Source organism: Mizuhopecten yessoensis, unplaced genomic scaffold (genome assembly GCF_002113885.1).
Source record: "Mizuhopecten yessoensis strain PY_sf001 unplaced genomic scaffold, ASM211388v2 scaffold2213, whole genome shotgun sequence".
Classification (NCBI taxonomy): Eukaryota; Metazoa; Mollusca; class Bivalvia; order Pectinida; family Pectinidae; genus Mizuhopecten; species Mizuhopecten yessoensis.
In genome coordinates, this window is record NW_018404434.1 from 422380 (window position 1) to 437561 (window position 15182).

Genomic DNA, 15182 nt, shown 5'->3' on the forward strand with positions numbered 1-15182 from the left:
TGATACAGATAAGTAAAGCATCGCTGTTACCGTGATTATTATTATTTTAAATGCCGTGGTTCGGGATTTTAACTTTAAGAAGGATTTCATTCACATATAATTGGACTTTCAACTAGAGAATAAATCTACTTGAGAATGCAGAGGGATTACTTGATGAAGAACATAGGATGCAAGATATAACACGAGATTTATAGTTGGCAAGTTGATTCTTGGTCACCACGTGGAGCTCGACGCCATTATCATTCTATTCCCAATGTAGTGATTATGTTCCCTAGTCAGTATCTGTCCCCCTCCGTGAATCCACAGATGGCCAGCATGGTACATGGTAGACAAATGTAACGGCCTCGTCCCCATATATCACACTGACCACCAACGGTCCCACTGACAGGGGGCAGCAACTGACCACACAACAGAATATACAAAATATACAAAACAAATCTAACTTATTATTTGGTTACATGACAAAAAATATATAACTACTCACACGTATACTCCTACACAAACTGGCACTCACTCATACACACACACACTCCCTCACTCACTCAAAAGAATTGCCAATTATTATATATCCATTTAATTCTGCATTATTAAATAAGGTTTATATACATGTATATATGAAGGTAAATATCAGATGGCATAGTGGTGGATCAGTGCCTTGTATAAGTAGTTGTTCCTGTTCTCGATGCTGCATCCATGCATTATGGATGTTGATTTAGAACCTTTAGCCATGGCCAATTATCGCGGAAAGGGAACTTACATCTTAATATTTAAACATTTCATTCTTGTATCAAAGACAAATGTACATAAACATGCATAAGAGTTACATGTATGGATATGTATATACGGCAACACACACAAACAAAAAAGTGCTAAACATTCAATTAACATAGACATATATATATATAAAAAATTCACGGTATGGATCTTGTAGTTTTACTTTTTTGAAGGATTAGCTATAGCCCTCTATATGGATCATTAAGATTATCTGGTAGTGCATTACTAAGCTAATTCATTTTATTGTTCGAATTTATTAATTATGAATTAAAAAGTGAATAAGATAATAATATTGACAGTTGAATATTAACATGTGTATGTGCGTATATAAGTGACACTGTTTATTATGTCAAATTTATAATATTTCATAAATGTAAGTATATCTTTACACACATGATTATTAGATATGTATTACTTGGATATGTATCACTGTTGATACTCCCTCTTCCAGTATTAAGTATAATAATACAGACAGCTGCATACATTTGTATATATAAAGTAAACTTTCTAGTAAATAGTGTTTATATAAGTTACACTGTTTATGTAGTCATATTTATTATATTTCATAAATGTAAGTATATCTTTACACACATGATTATTAGATATGTATTACTTGGATATGTGTCACTGTTGATACTCACTCTTCCAGTATTAAATATAATTGTACAGACAGCTACATTGTATGTACATTTGTATGTGTATAGTAAACTTTCTAGTAAAAAGTGTTTATATGAATATCACTGTGTATGTAGTCATATTTATAATATTTGATAAATGTAAGTATATCTTTACACACATGATTATTAGATATGTATTACTTGGATATATGTCACTGTTGATACTCCCTCTTCCAGTATTATATATGATAATACAGAAAGCTGTATACATCTGTATGTATATAGTAAACTTTCTACTGAACAGTGTTTATGTAAGTTTCAATGTTTACGTTTTCATATTTATAATATTTGATTAATGTAAGTATATCTTTACACACATGATTATTACATAGGTATTATATAGGTATACTATAGGTATTGGTAACAAAAGCAAGTAAATATGACATAACTCATAGCAGTTTGTGTTACTTACTGTTCACCTAAGCTTGTAAGCAGTCGTTCGTGGTATTTGCACTTCTATCACATCAGCTAGAGGGCACGTACATAATATTATGTAACTGAATATTAAATTCTGGTCATGTCGTGATAGACTGGAGATTCTGTAATAGCTATGGACTTAGCAGAAAATAATGGTGATGGTTTCTTTTCGTTTTTTGGTTTGATTTCTATAAATACTCAAACGGTAACGGTTAATAGTTGATCTGAAATCAGGACTTTATTTTAACGGACTTTACAAATACCTGACAAAAAAATAGTTACATTCATATCCAAGATTATGTTTGATTTTTTCCCGAAAAATGGTTTCCGGACTTTTTTCTCAGAAACTACTGGCCAGATACTTCACAGGAACATTGATTGGCATGCATTAATGTGCGTTAAGCGTTTTTATTTACTGTTCGGTATCAAACCTGGCCACCCAAGCATCTCATTGATGCATTTTACTTGTGTATGCTGACTGCCAATCGCTATGTCTGATTTTGCCTAAACATAATACGTCAGTTTGTTATGGCTTTACTTATTCACTCCAATCTATCATTTGTGACAAGAGTAGCATTTAGTTTATTTATAAAACGGTCTCTGCTCATTATTTATCATTCTAAGAAAACATGTTGAATTTAGGTGCAAAAAACCCAAATAGAACATGAAGAACACATTTAAATATTAATATAAAAAAGAGAAAAAAAACAACTTCACCAAATAGTCAGCATAGACGGGTAATTAGGGTTATACATTTAATAGGTATGCTTTGAAAAATAAAATAAAAAATATGATGTATTATTCATACAAAAGGAAGTTATGCATCCATATTTACATAAATAATGAAGAGTAATTTCTTGTTTGTATATCATTGATAACGCTGAGCTCCTTTCACACCACCAATTGCTATTACTATCACGCGTACTTCACGTATTTATCTTTGAACAAGCTATTGGCTGAGTCATTAATCCTCGATTAATTCTGAGATATCTCCAAGCAGGGAACTGTTTAAGAATCACCTTCATCTGCGGCAGGGATGTCGAATGATGTCAGTAGTGTGTACGTGGTTTCCTGGCCCTCCGATACCGCTTCTAAAACCGAACGAATTGGAGTTACAAGCGTGTCGGTGCTCTTCGTCATATATCCAATACCCATTCCAATGCACTTCAATGGCGAACCTGGCGAACCTGGTGAACCTGGCCCCATTTGAAACACTGCAGATCCCGAATCTCCTTGAGCAAAGAATGTTGTCGATTGTACCAATGGTTTTACCACAAGCTGTCCTTTCATTATGTGTTTTGATTTACTGTTGCTGAATCCCATAGGCTCGAAGTTATCGTCGCTTATTCTAACTTGGCCCGTTGAACGTTCGAAAGGAATGACTCCATAAGTTAAACCAGTTCCAATGCCACATTTTAGGACACGGACAGGTCTTGTACATTCAAATGCTTCGCCGTTATTGAACTGCAGGTAATCCATGTTTTGAATACCTGAAATTAATGTAATTTTGAAAAATAAGTTATTCATGAAATATTACAAGCTTCATGTAATTAACGTTGAAAAGAATAATCCAACACGTAAGGTCGACACATTTGGAGGAAACGAAAAGACACGAATCACAATCCCTAACAAAATGTAAACACAAGAAAAAGAGAAAATTAAAAAAAGGCTTTGGCCTGTAAGGCAGGTCTTCGTATGATTAACCTCAATTATGAATACAATATGTAATATACACCGATATATGTATATTTATGATATTTGGAAGACATGACTACATAAACACACTAGGACATAACATATCACAATATCAACACGCTAGGGACATAATATGCCACATCGCCAACACACTGGAATACTATATAGCACATCGTCAACACATTAGAACATACTATACCACAGTATCAATAGGCTATGATATGATATACCACATTATTAACACACTAGACTATAATATACCTCCTCATCAACCCACTAGGATATAATAGTTGGTTTTATTTGTTTAATGTTCTTTTTACAGCTAAGGTCATTTAAGGACGTATTTCCATGCGTGTTGTGTACATGTACGCGTGCAGGATATAACATACCACAAAATCGACCAACACGGGTCTAATTTACCACAGCGCAACATATTGGTGAAAATATACATCAGTATTATCACACAAGGACAAATAAACTACAGTGTAGTCATTTGGCAAAGATTGACTATATTGTAACCAGTAATATAAATTAAATATTCAGTGCCGATCAAAAAAAGACAAAATAGCTCATTATGATCTATCTTAATCAGCATTATATTTGTTAGACAAAAATATATTTCCATTCGTTAAGCATGATACAATTGTCCCCTACGATATAGATACCTTGATTTTCCAGTTGTTGTTGGGCCATTGAATGCTCAAGGTGCAGATGTGGACCAATAGTGAATGTTTCGTCATCGTGAAACTGGATAAGAGCTGCGTCTATACCAACCTCCTTGTCTGGCCGAAATAGCAATCTTTTCACATATCCACAACTGCCACTGTAAATAACAAAAACTTGAATGTAGTAACGTGAAATTCAAAATCCGTTTAATTAAATTAAATTAAATTGTTGTTTAGAAGGTTTTTGTTTTTTTCCTTTCCCATGATTTGTTTAAGAAGGTGGAAGTAATTTGACCTTGTCATACAATTAATGGATGGCATATTGTTTAGCCATAGTCGAAAAACCCCAGCTGACTGGAGTATTACGCATAGTTTGAATACTCAATGCAAACTCTATTAGAGGTTTCTTAAAAAATGGTTGTAACTGGGTTTTTTTTAGAGAGTTGTAACAATACAATAACATAACATTTCTTGTACGAACCCATGCGGATACGTAATTTCCATTGCATCGTCAGCGGTAGGTTTCGTTGTGTTGTTATCATCTGCAGATGTCCTGTCTTCATTATAAATTTTCAGGCGCTTTTCCTCAACTTTATACACTCTGAGGACTTCTGATGAAGTGTTTGTATCAAATGTACGGTCATAAGAAGAATCATTTTTGTCTAAAAAATCTTTTAGGAAGGTATGACCACAAGTCAACATACCTTTTTGCTTTTGAGAACCCTCAACAAATGTTCCTAGCGTGGCACGGACTTTTTCGTAATCAATACTACGGCCTACCTGCGCCGTTCGTTCCGTTGCTGGAGCAAATTTGAATGACCCCTCTGTAACGTGGACTAATACTTGTTGTCCATTGGTTAACAAATATTCTTGGAAGGGTAGTTCAGATGAAGGAATCAATTCCTTGTCAATGCTATGAAAGACAACCATGATCGACTTGTGATACCCTTTGCATGTATCTGGAAGTGACGATACGTGTCCTGGCAAAATAGCGTTAAGCGAACTGTGTCTTTTCCATAACCTATCCGAGTGAAGCCGTATCGTTTCTGCCAAAAGTTTATCTTCTTTTTCGGGAACCTCGGCTGTGGTACCCGTTTTCAGATATTCGTTGATGATAGCTTTGTTCTCAACTATGATTTTGGCAGCGACGAAATCCTCTTCAATTGTCTCAAGCACATCTGTTGAGGAAGCAAACAGTATCCTTCTCGACGGGTTTTTCTTTCGGTAAAAGGGTTGTAAGTTGACTTCAACATGATAGTTTTGCTTCAAATGTTCTTCACCTTTCCGACAAAGGACGTCAAGAAGATTACTTTCCGTGTCCTCACAATATGCTAACTCGAGACAATCAACGATATCTTTTCCGTTGAACATGTTCAATGTTTCAATACATTGACCAATCAGTTGAATCGCCGTTTGATTTTCTGTGAATGTTGCAAGCATTAGAGGCGTGAATCCTTCTATGTGACTGTAAACAAACTCATACTCAAAACGGCTTTCTCTTTTTAGTTGGTCAAGGATAAATTCAGGGAGCAACGAATGTGCCTTGTTTGTCAAATGTCCCTCCCCCGAGTTTAGCAATTGTTTGACGAGTTCATCATTGCGTGTCAGGACAGCGTAATGCATCGGCGTCCATCCATCACAGCGAATCTTATCCGCACGCACGGATTCAGATGTCTTTTGGAGTAGCGCGCGAATCCAACCGGGTAATTTTTCTAGAATTAAGATAAATATGACAATCTGTTAAACCATAGAACTTGAAAATACCAAAAATAATTCATTAGATAAAATGACAAATAAAAGTTGTGAAAGATTTAAACAATTCAGAGAAGCGAATTCTATTTTAGCAATGGTGACATTGACATCTAATTGCCCGCCCCATTTTTAAGTCATTATCGGGACAAACACAACGAATCAAAATTGCATTTTTTGTAATGACCACCTTGACCTCTGATAGACCACACCCAAAATCAAAAGGGTTTATATAATCCACAAGTTTGAACTTTGTATGATCGTTCGTTCTGAAGCAATCGTCTGAACAAGCAAAATTACATTTTTAGCAATGCTGACCTTGACCTCTGGTGCACAATGCCTAATTAAAATACAGTTATGTGTATTTACTATATCAACTCGCACACCAAACTTGAACGTTGTAAGATTACATCCGGAAAAAAACAGATTTCCTTTTTTAGCAACGGTGACCTTGACCTTGACCAAAGTCAACAGATTCTTTGTTGTCTCTAAAGCAGCCAAACCCAAAATATGAAGTTTTTATAATCGTTCGTTCTCAACGTATTATCAGGTTAATTCCAACCAAGCAGAATTCTATTTTTGCAATTATGATCTTGAACTCTGGTACCCCACGCTAAAAAATAAATAGTGTTCTTTGTATTCCGAAAAGCAATATACACACCCGATTTGAACTTTGTTTGATCACCCTTTACCCAAGTTATCCTCAGGACAAGCATAATTATTATATTCCTAGCACAAGGGCAATCCTCATACCAAATTTGGACATTGTATGATTATTCTTTCTCAAATTATTTATTCGAACAAACCTACTCAAGAATAATTCTATTTTAGCTTTTCTTCTTACATTCTTTGCATTCTCTACGGCAAACCAGACATCAAGTTTAAATGTGTATGATCAATCGTTCTGAAGTAATCGTCTGGACAAGCACTACGGACAGACAGGTAAATAGACGGACAAAAATACACCCGAGAGACTGTCATACCCCCTCGATATTTTTCGGGGTTAGGGGTTTTGGGTTGGGGAAGGGGAGGGGGTGCGTAAAACACCGATTTCATTCGATACCGTATCAAATTAGGTATGCACCGTATAAAAAAGCATAAAGCAATGAGTAATTTCAATAAATTGTCTACAATATGATTATTGCAGAATGACCTCTTTCTTCATTTATAGCGTTACAGACGATTAAGTGCACGACCAATAAGAGGCATTGTAGTGTTTTCAATAAACGAAATTACCCATACTACTTTCGTTGTCGTGGTCTTTATGTTCCACCTCTCTGCTTTTGATCCAAGTACAGAAATCGATAACGCCCGTGCTGCCATCTTTGCATCGCAGGATGTTTTTCTCTGGAAGGACTATATCGTTCAAGCATTTAAGGAAGTCCTCTGCATGGTATCTCCCAAGGAGCCAAAGCAAACCGAACATTTGATAGGTACAGACCATGCTGTATTCGGAAAGGAAAGGGGAGACAAAAAACATTTGTCTTGATGGGTCTCTGTCCTTGAAAGTTGATCGGAACTGTGAATATAAAAAGTCGAACTTAACATTAATTTTGTTATATAAGGACTTGACATAAAACATTGTTAATTTAAAATATCGATCGAAACATCTATGGGAACCTTAAGACACGTCTTTCCTTTCCAAATTGGCTGTATTTGTCCATTCATAAGGATTTTGTCAATTGCCTTCCAAAGGATGGGTGCACATTTTGCCCTTCTGGTGGCTATCTACATACCATGGGGTAATGCAATTATTATACAGTTAGAATTACGCCCAAGTATCCACTTTTTGTGGCACGAACGCAGGACGCACGATTCCCGAACGGAGACGAGCCGCTATACGACCGCAGGACAAACCCGATACGAACGCAAGCGTACCGATATGACCGGTGTTACCGCTACCGGCCGATAAACTGCTTGATGATACCTGGCCGCTATCGACCGATAGCGGCGGATCGAACGAACGAACAATGCAGCCGCTTTCACGGGACGTAACTAGTTGTAGTCGTCTGGATAACCGAACCACTCGTAGTGAAACGGACGTTAATCTACTAAAACAAACAAACAACCGGTACTAGTGCCCAATTACACCTGTACTTACCACCCACAAGATATATTTAAGTCCGTAACTAAACTAATAAAGCCGTGTTATTTTGAATAATGTCGGATCAGTCTAAGAATAACATTTCTCTTATTCTTATGATTAAAATGTTAGTCAATGATACGATTTCTACAACATATTTGTTTGAATAGAGCGGTCGTTTAATCTATGTTATAACTGAATGACCACAAATGTATATGTATACCTAGACAATTACGACACGATTTAAATTCAAATACATGATTGCTAGCGAATTGTAACCATAACCACGGAATCACGTAGTCCGTGCCAATATTCATGGAAGAATTGTCCTACCACATTGTGTATTTTTTTAATATCGTAAATATGCCTGTTTGTTACATGACATACCATATCATATTAGCAATGAATTAAGGCCAGATTTTGTAAGTAATAATCGTTCTTATGTGTATGTCCTATACGTGTCAGGACGCCGGGTTACGAATTTCAATCGTTCAAAATTTCCCACCTGAGTGAACGCCATTGCAATTCGAGGACTTTCTTAGCGGAATTCAGCAGCTGTTGGTATTAATAAGAACGGATTTCGATCAATAAATAATCCATTTATCGATGTATGTGAGGTATGTGTTGTGCCGTAGTAGATTTTTGTTGTCAGCACCTCAATTAAAACTCTCCGATACCAAACGGTTTCGGACAATTTTACGTTTTCATATACATAGTAATTAGTGCGCTCTGGTCCCAAACCAGACATCTATCTGCCAAACTGTCTTAGTCTGATGTCAGAGACGGCGGAAACTCAGAACTGATAGTATGGTATACAGAACATTGATATTTATCTAAATAGTGTCCCGATTTGGGTACAGTGACGTTAGTGTTTTGTGTTGCGAAATAAAACCTGGTTATGTTTTCAACAGTATTTGCCAATATGAAGATCTGATTCAGTTAATTTCACAAAATAATTATTAAAAGAATTGCAATAACATGATCGCGGCAGGATCGAATTAACTTATATGTATATATATATATTTATTTAATTATGAATATCGGGTATATGATATATTTGATAAAAGAATTGTAGCGAAATAAGGGTATTGTTTATTGATATGGATCGGGGCAGGATCGGACTCCGTGTTTCCTTCATTACTTCATTCTCTCTTTCTTTTAACTTTGTGGTTAATCAGTACAGACATAATGGGGAGACTTGATATTTATCTATTTCCGTATCAATTTATTGCATTAATCAACAATAAAATAAACACATCTTGAAACATATTATCAACACTATAAAATGAGCCATTCACTATTAAATTATTTGAGTTGAGTTGCATGCAATCATACACCGGTAGAGTATCTCATAATCTATCTGAAATGAAATCTAAAATCATAAACTTAACCATCTTTTTCCTAAAACGTATTCGTTTTATCATATAAACATATACATGCGACTTAAGCAGTTAGAAATATAATAATCAGTCTCACTATATTAATTCTTTTTATGTCATAAAATGGTGTTATTAAGATCATATATATATATATTACTATGAAACACTATGCCGCATTAATCAAACGATTTTCTATAAAAAAAAATATCGTGATCTTGTTGTAAATAGGTACTGTTTTATCATCTAATATGTATTATGTTGCCTAACAAAAGGTGCACTTTGATATGTTTTCAAATATGGAGGTCAAGATCCTTTTATCTCAAATCAAAATTTAACTATTTTTCAAGAACTACAATTTCACGAGAATCTGTTCAGTACGGAGTAGTTTTTCGAAGAAGAAAAAAAACACATATACACTTATTCGATTTTTATCCCTCAGGCCAGATACCTGCACACCACTAGTTTTATTGATCAACTACATTTTTTTTGCCTCGATAACTCTACACTCTTTCAATATATATTATAATGTAGAATTTTTTATAAGAAAAACATGTAGTTTTAAATACAATCTAATCACATTGAATTGTCCACAGAACTAAACGACCCAATGAAATAATTGGACGAGAGGGACGGCCGAACGGAACGATTTAGCTGATACGAACGAAACAGACGAAAATTACGAACGGTGATCGAACGGTGAACGATCGCTTTCTTGACGCTAGACTACCGCTAACCGCACTCAAGCCGCACACAGAACGAACTGAACCTAGGTGGATACATGGGCGTAAATCTAACTGTATGACAGGACATTAAGGTTATCTTGGAGACCATTTGGGATATGAGGGAGTCAAGAAGGGGACGAAATTGCAATTGGTCTCTTTTGACGAAATTACATGTCAAAAATTCCTTCTTTTTGCGCCTTAAGACATATGAGATCCCTACAAATATCTTATTAAAACTGTATTTATAAGTATCCTAACCAAATCACAAGAAATGGAGGTAATGTCAACAACTGATTAACCCCGTTGTAAGTATTATGTGATCGGGTCAAATAATCTGTATGGTGCTTTCAGCAGCATGTTATGTCAGTGAGTGAGCACTCTAAAAACGGTATCGGACCTGTGCTATCGGAAAGAGGCAAGTACACCAACATACCCTGCCTCCAACATACATACACATACGCAAGCATACATTAGCGCATAATGGCATGTCCCTAAATGACGTTAACTGTCAATTAGATCTTAAACGATTTGAACCTAAATCATAAACAAACTGTCTTGATAAAGAGGCGGAATTCCTCTTAAATTTTAATAAGTCCTTTGTAAGCACTGTCACTAAATCTATTTTGCTTACAAACATTTTGTCTTTTAATTCACACAGAGTACAGAATCATCTAAATTCTTTTAATTGCAAAAGCGGTTAAACATAACTTTGACAAGAGGCCCAAGGGGCTCACCTGAATAATAAAAGAACCATGGGAAATGATTCTTCTTACATAAAATCCCTCCAATGGTACAGAAGGAGATGGATTTCAAAGACTAAAACTTCAAGTTACCGTATGAGGCCCGGCAACTCTGCACCCAGAAGGACCAGATGACATTACCTCAATTTCTTGTAATTTTGGTTAAGGTACTTATATATACAATTTTAATAAGATAATTTATACAAAATTTAGATACCTTTGCCAAAGTATAACCCAGGCCAAATTTGGATAAAATCACTCCAATAGCAAGAAGGAGAAGGATTTTAAAGATTTAAACCTGAAATTCCCCGTTTGAGCCCCGCCCCTCTGTACCCAAAGGGGCCACACAAAACGTTTATACCAAATGTAGTCCCCTTTGCCCAATGATGCTTCATACCAAATTTGGATAAAATCCCTCTAATGGTACAGAAGTAGAAGGAGTTTAAAATATAGACCTGAAATTCTCATTTTGAGCCCCGCCCCTCTGCACCCAAAGAGGCCACACCTACTGTTTTTACAAAATAGAGTCCCCTTGGCCCAAAAATGCTCCAGGCCAACTTTTGATAAAAAAATCCTCCAATGGTACAGGAGGAGAAGTATTTTAAAGATTTAAAACACAAATTGCCCTTTGGAGCCCTACCCTTCTGCACCAAAAGGGGCTTCACCCACCGTTTATAAAACATTTAGTCCTCTTGGCCCAAGGATGCTCCGGACCAAATTGAGATAAAATCCCTTAATCCCTAGGGTAGAAGGAGGATCTTAAAGGTTTTACCTCTTTTTCCCCAATTGGGCCCTGCCCCTCAGCCCCTAGGGGTCCAAACACACGGTTTACATAAAGTCTTAAACCTCAAACTCCAATCTAAGGCCCCGCCCCTCTACACCCAGAGGGGCAACACCCACTGCTTATACAAAATTAAGTCCTCTTGGCCCAAGAATGCTCCAGACAAAATTAAATCCCTTTATCCCTACGGTAGTAGAAAGATTTTAAAGGTTTACCTCTACTTCCCCTAATCGGCCCAACCCTCAGCCCCCGGGGGTCCACACTAAACGTTCTTTCACAATTAAGTCCCCTTGGTCCAAGGATGCTCTAGACTTAATCAGGATAAAATCACTATATCCCTTCGGTAGAAGAAGGATTGTAAAGGTTTTTAAAAGAATTACCTTGGCTGCCCAAGACCATTAATCAAAATTTACCGGGCCGTTCAGGACAAGTAGCGTTTTAAAGTTAACTTGACGGACGACTGACGCCGCGCCATTACAACAGCTCGCCGGTCCTTCGAAAAAAAAATGAAAGTTTGATTTGTAACCTGTGCAGAGGGACAGTAAACCGTTCTTGTAGATAAATCAACTCTCTCCATGTTGACAATGCAGACAGTTTCCTCGTGACATGAGCCTTTACCAACGATGATAACTATAACGAAATAGAAATGTCAGGTTATGGCATGGAAGTACATAATATAGTTTCATTGTCATTACTCATACATAAAACAGAATATTTAATTCAAAAATACAATAATGCTGAATGAAAAAGAAAGAAAAGTTTGAATGCATTTTAATTATGCACCAACTCACACTCTCTGTAAAACTTAGGACTTACCATTGGGTTCATGTGAGCTAGGTGGTGACAGAGGAACATCTGTTCCATCTATTTTCCTTATGTATTCACACAAAACATTGTCATTCCGTGGATCGAAACACTGGGTTGGAATCCGATTAAACTCATTTCTCTCCTCCAAATCAAATCCAGATTGTAGAAGAAACGACGTGGTTCTCTTCATTCCAAGCGATACGGCGGTGTGCAAGGGAAAAGTATGTTTAAAGTCGGTGAGACCTCCATTTGACTTTGCTGCTAACGCACGCAACAAACGGATGTTTCCATGCTTCGTTGCATGTCGTACGGAAATTTCTTCAAAAGGCTGAAGAAAACACAATAAAAAGCTTAATCATACATCTCCAGTCCAAATCAGTTCCCTACGACAGAAATATCGCTGATTATTTTAATTTAGACTTCGTTATTAATCGATGACGCATGATACATTTTATATATGTAATAATTTGATAATGATAATCTGACAATTGTGAAGGGATGAAGCTTTGACAAAAATCCCATTAACTGACAATTTGTTACATAATATACATACTCGAATTCATTTTGATATTTTCTATTTTTTAATTCTGTTGCAAAGAAATGCTACTGAAGACGAGGAAAAATGTTTTTTTTAAACAATAATTCATTGCCAAATGTTTTTGTTCCCTCGGGTTAATATTCCCTATCTCACCCCAAAAGGTTGCCAAAAAAATATATGGGGATTAAACGGAGTTTTTTTAATTTCCATGCCGGTTTGAACATCAATACATCAATATTGCATGAAGTCCGCTAGGAATTCAAGTTTAATCTGGATGAAACTGATTTGCGTTCATACCGACATGAACTTTAAAAATTGCCGTTCAATCCATATATTGACATTTTTACTATAGAATAAGTTTTGATTTCTTTAACTTGTTCTTAAATGATTTATTTATTTACTGCGTTTTGTATATGCGTCGTCCTTAAAACGACATTGACAGAACAGCCCTTTTCATTTCAGTAATAATTACCATAACTTTAGTATGCATATACAATACCTACACCCATCTTTGTAGCCCAAAAACAAAAGATTCAAATATCCCTACCTCCCTACCGTGACGTAACCTCTATCTCGATGACAGAGCCACGGAGTGATCTCCCTTCCTCTTCCTTTTATGGCGCCTGCTGCATGCTGACGCACGGAGCTTGCTCCAATTCAAAACATTGTTTTGTCGGTTTGGTTTGAGTGTCAACTCATATTTTTGCGCAGTTTGTGTGCCTTATACCCATCTGCCTTTATTGATATAACTAATTGTTGTTGAAAATTATTTTTGTGCCTTTTACGGCCGGTTATTTTACTCCACGTGTGCCGGTGGTGTGCCACGGTCCGCCATTATCGTGGGTTAATTTCCGACCTCTGTTTATTTCGGTGACGGTTGTTTGTTTCGGCAAACGTTATTTATTTTAACCGTTTTCTGATTTATATTACGGGTGAAATTCTTTCTACGTTGCGTACTTTGTACTATCGTATTTTATCCTTATTTTCCCGTTTTATCTGCTTGTAAATTTTTTGTTTACGTTCGCTTTGGAGGGTATGTCTCGGTCGGGACAGCGACGAGGTAGTGCTCATGGGTGTTCCCATTTCTTTGTGGAACGGGACCCTCATGATGCCTGTCCCAGGTGTCGTCCTTGCAGTGAGGTTTCGCCTTGTGAACTTTGTTCACAGTCAAAATCTCAGGGCAAGGACTTCATTGTTCCAAAGCTACCCTCAACTTACCGTAAGACAGATTCGTCTGTTTCTTCCGGTAAGCGAGGGAAGCAGAGAGGTAGGGGTCGTGCCACCAGCTCTCTGGGGTCTGGTGGTACTGTCTCTGTTCCTGTCTCGGGGGGTCTTGCTTCGGCAAGTCCCTCTCGTGAGCAGGGGGTGGCCCTTCCTGTCCAGGAACTCCCTGGAGTAGGGGAGGGGCAGCCTGACCCTGGCTTGGCACAGCCAAGGGTCGAATTGGCCGGGAACGCCCGTAAGCTTTCGCGCTTGCCTTCGGGTAGGGACTACCGGCCGCCGGTCACTGACTCTGTCAGTGATCCCGGCATTCCAGGTGGTGCTGTCGTTGGGGACAGTCTTGGTGCCGGGCCTGTTCTTTCGGGTTCAGGTCCTGGTGTGACAACAGACTTTCTTTCGGGATTGTCTGTGTCTACCGGGATTAGTGACGCGCAGCTCACTAATCCCGGCATCAATGCTGGTCAGGCATACCCTCCCGGTCAGTTACCCGGACCCGGTCCTATTAGGTCCGGTCCCGAGTTTCATTCTTCTGGGAACCTGGGGGGTTTCCCCCCAGGGGTTGGGTTTGCTGGACAGGGGGCCGGTTTCCGGCCTCCGTTTTCCCCTGGCTTAGGGTATACGGGTGCCTGCGGGCAACCATCCTTGGGCCGCCCTTACCAGCCTGCGGATGGTTTTGGGTTGCGGCAGCATCCCGGCAGTTACGGGCTTAGCCCGTACATGTCCGGGTTTCCACCTGGAGGGAGTGGCGGTCCACCTTCGCCCTTTGGGCAAGTTGGCCAGCCCCAGTCTCAGGCAGGCCAGTTTGGCCAGTTCTGGGGTCACTCCCAGCCCGCGGGACCTTTCCCCTATCCTCCGGGATATGGGTTTAACCCCATGGCATTTCCGTCATGGAATCCTTGGGGTTTGGTCTCTCCCTCGCGGAGACGTGTTAGCA

At 37.9% G+C, this 15182-nt stretch overlaps 1 protein-coding gene across 2 annotated transcripts in view; it reads right to left on the reverse strand.

The window, feature by feature from the left end:
- Positions 1-2584: 2584 nt before the first annotated feature.
- LOC110445332 overlaps positions 2585-15182 on the reverse strand; it is a 33754-nt gene continuing 21156 nt past the window's right edge. For both annotated transcript variants that reach the window (XM_021489888.1, XM_021489886.1), the window contains 6 exons: positions 12499-12817; positions 12209-12312; positions 7214-7496; positions 4710-5940; positions 4229-4386; positions 2585-3358 (listed from right to left, as the gene is read on the reverse strand). In XM_021489888.1, the coding sequence (XP_021345563.1) occupies positions 2877-3358; positions 4229-4386; positions 4710-5940; positions 7214-7496; positions 12209-12312; positions 12499-12817 (2577 nt within the window). In that variant the 3' untranslated portion in view covers positions 2585-2876. The remainder of the gene's footprint in view (positions 3359-4228; positions 4387-4709; positions 5941-7213; positions 7497-12208; positions 12313-12498; positions 12818-15182) is intronic.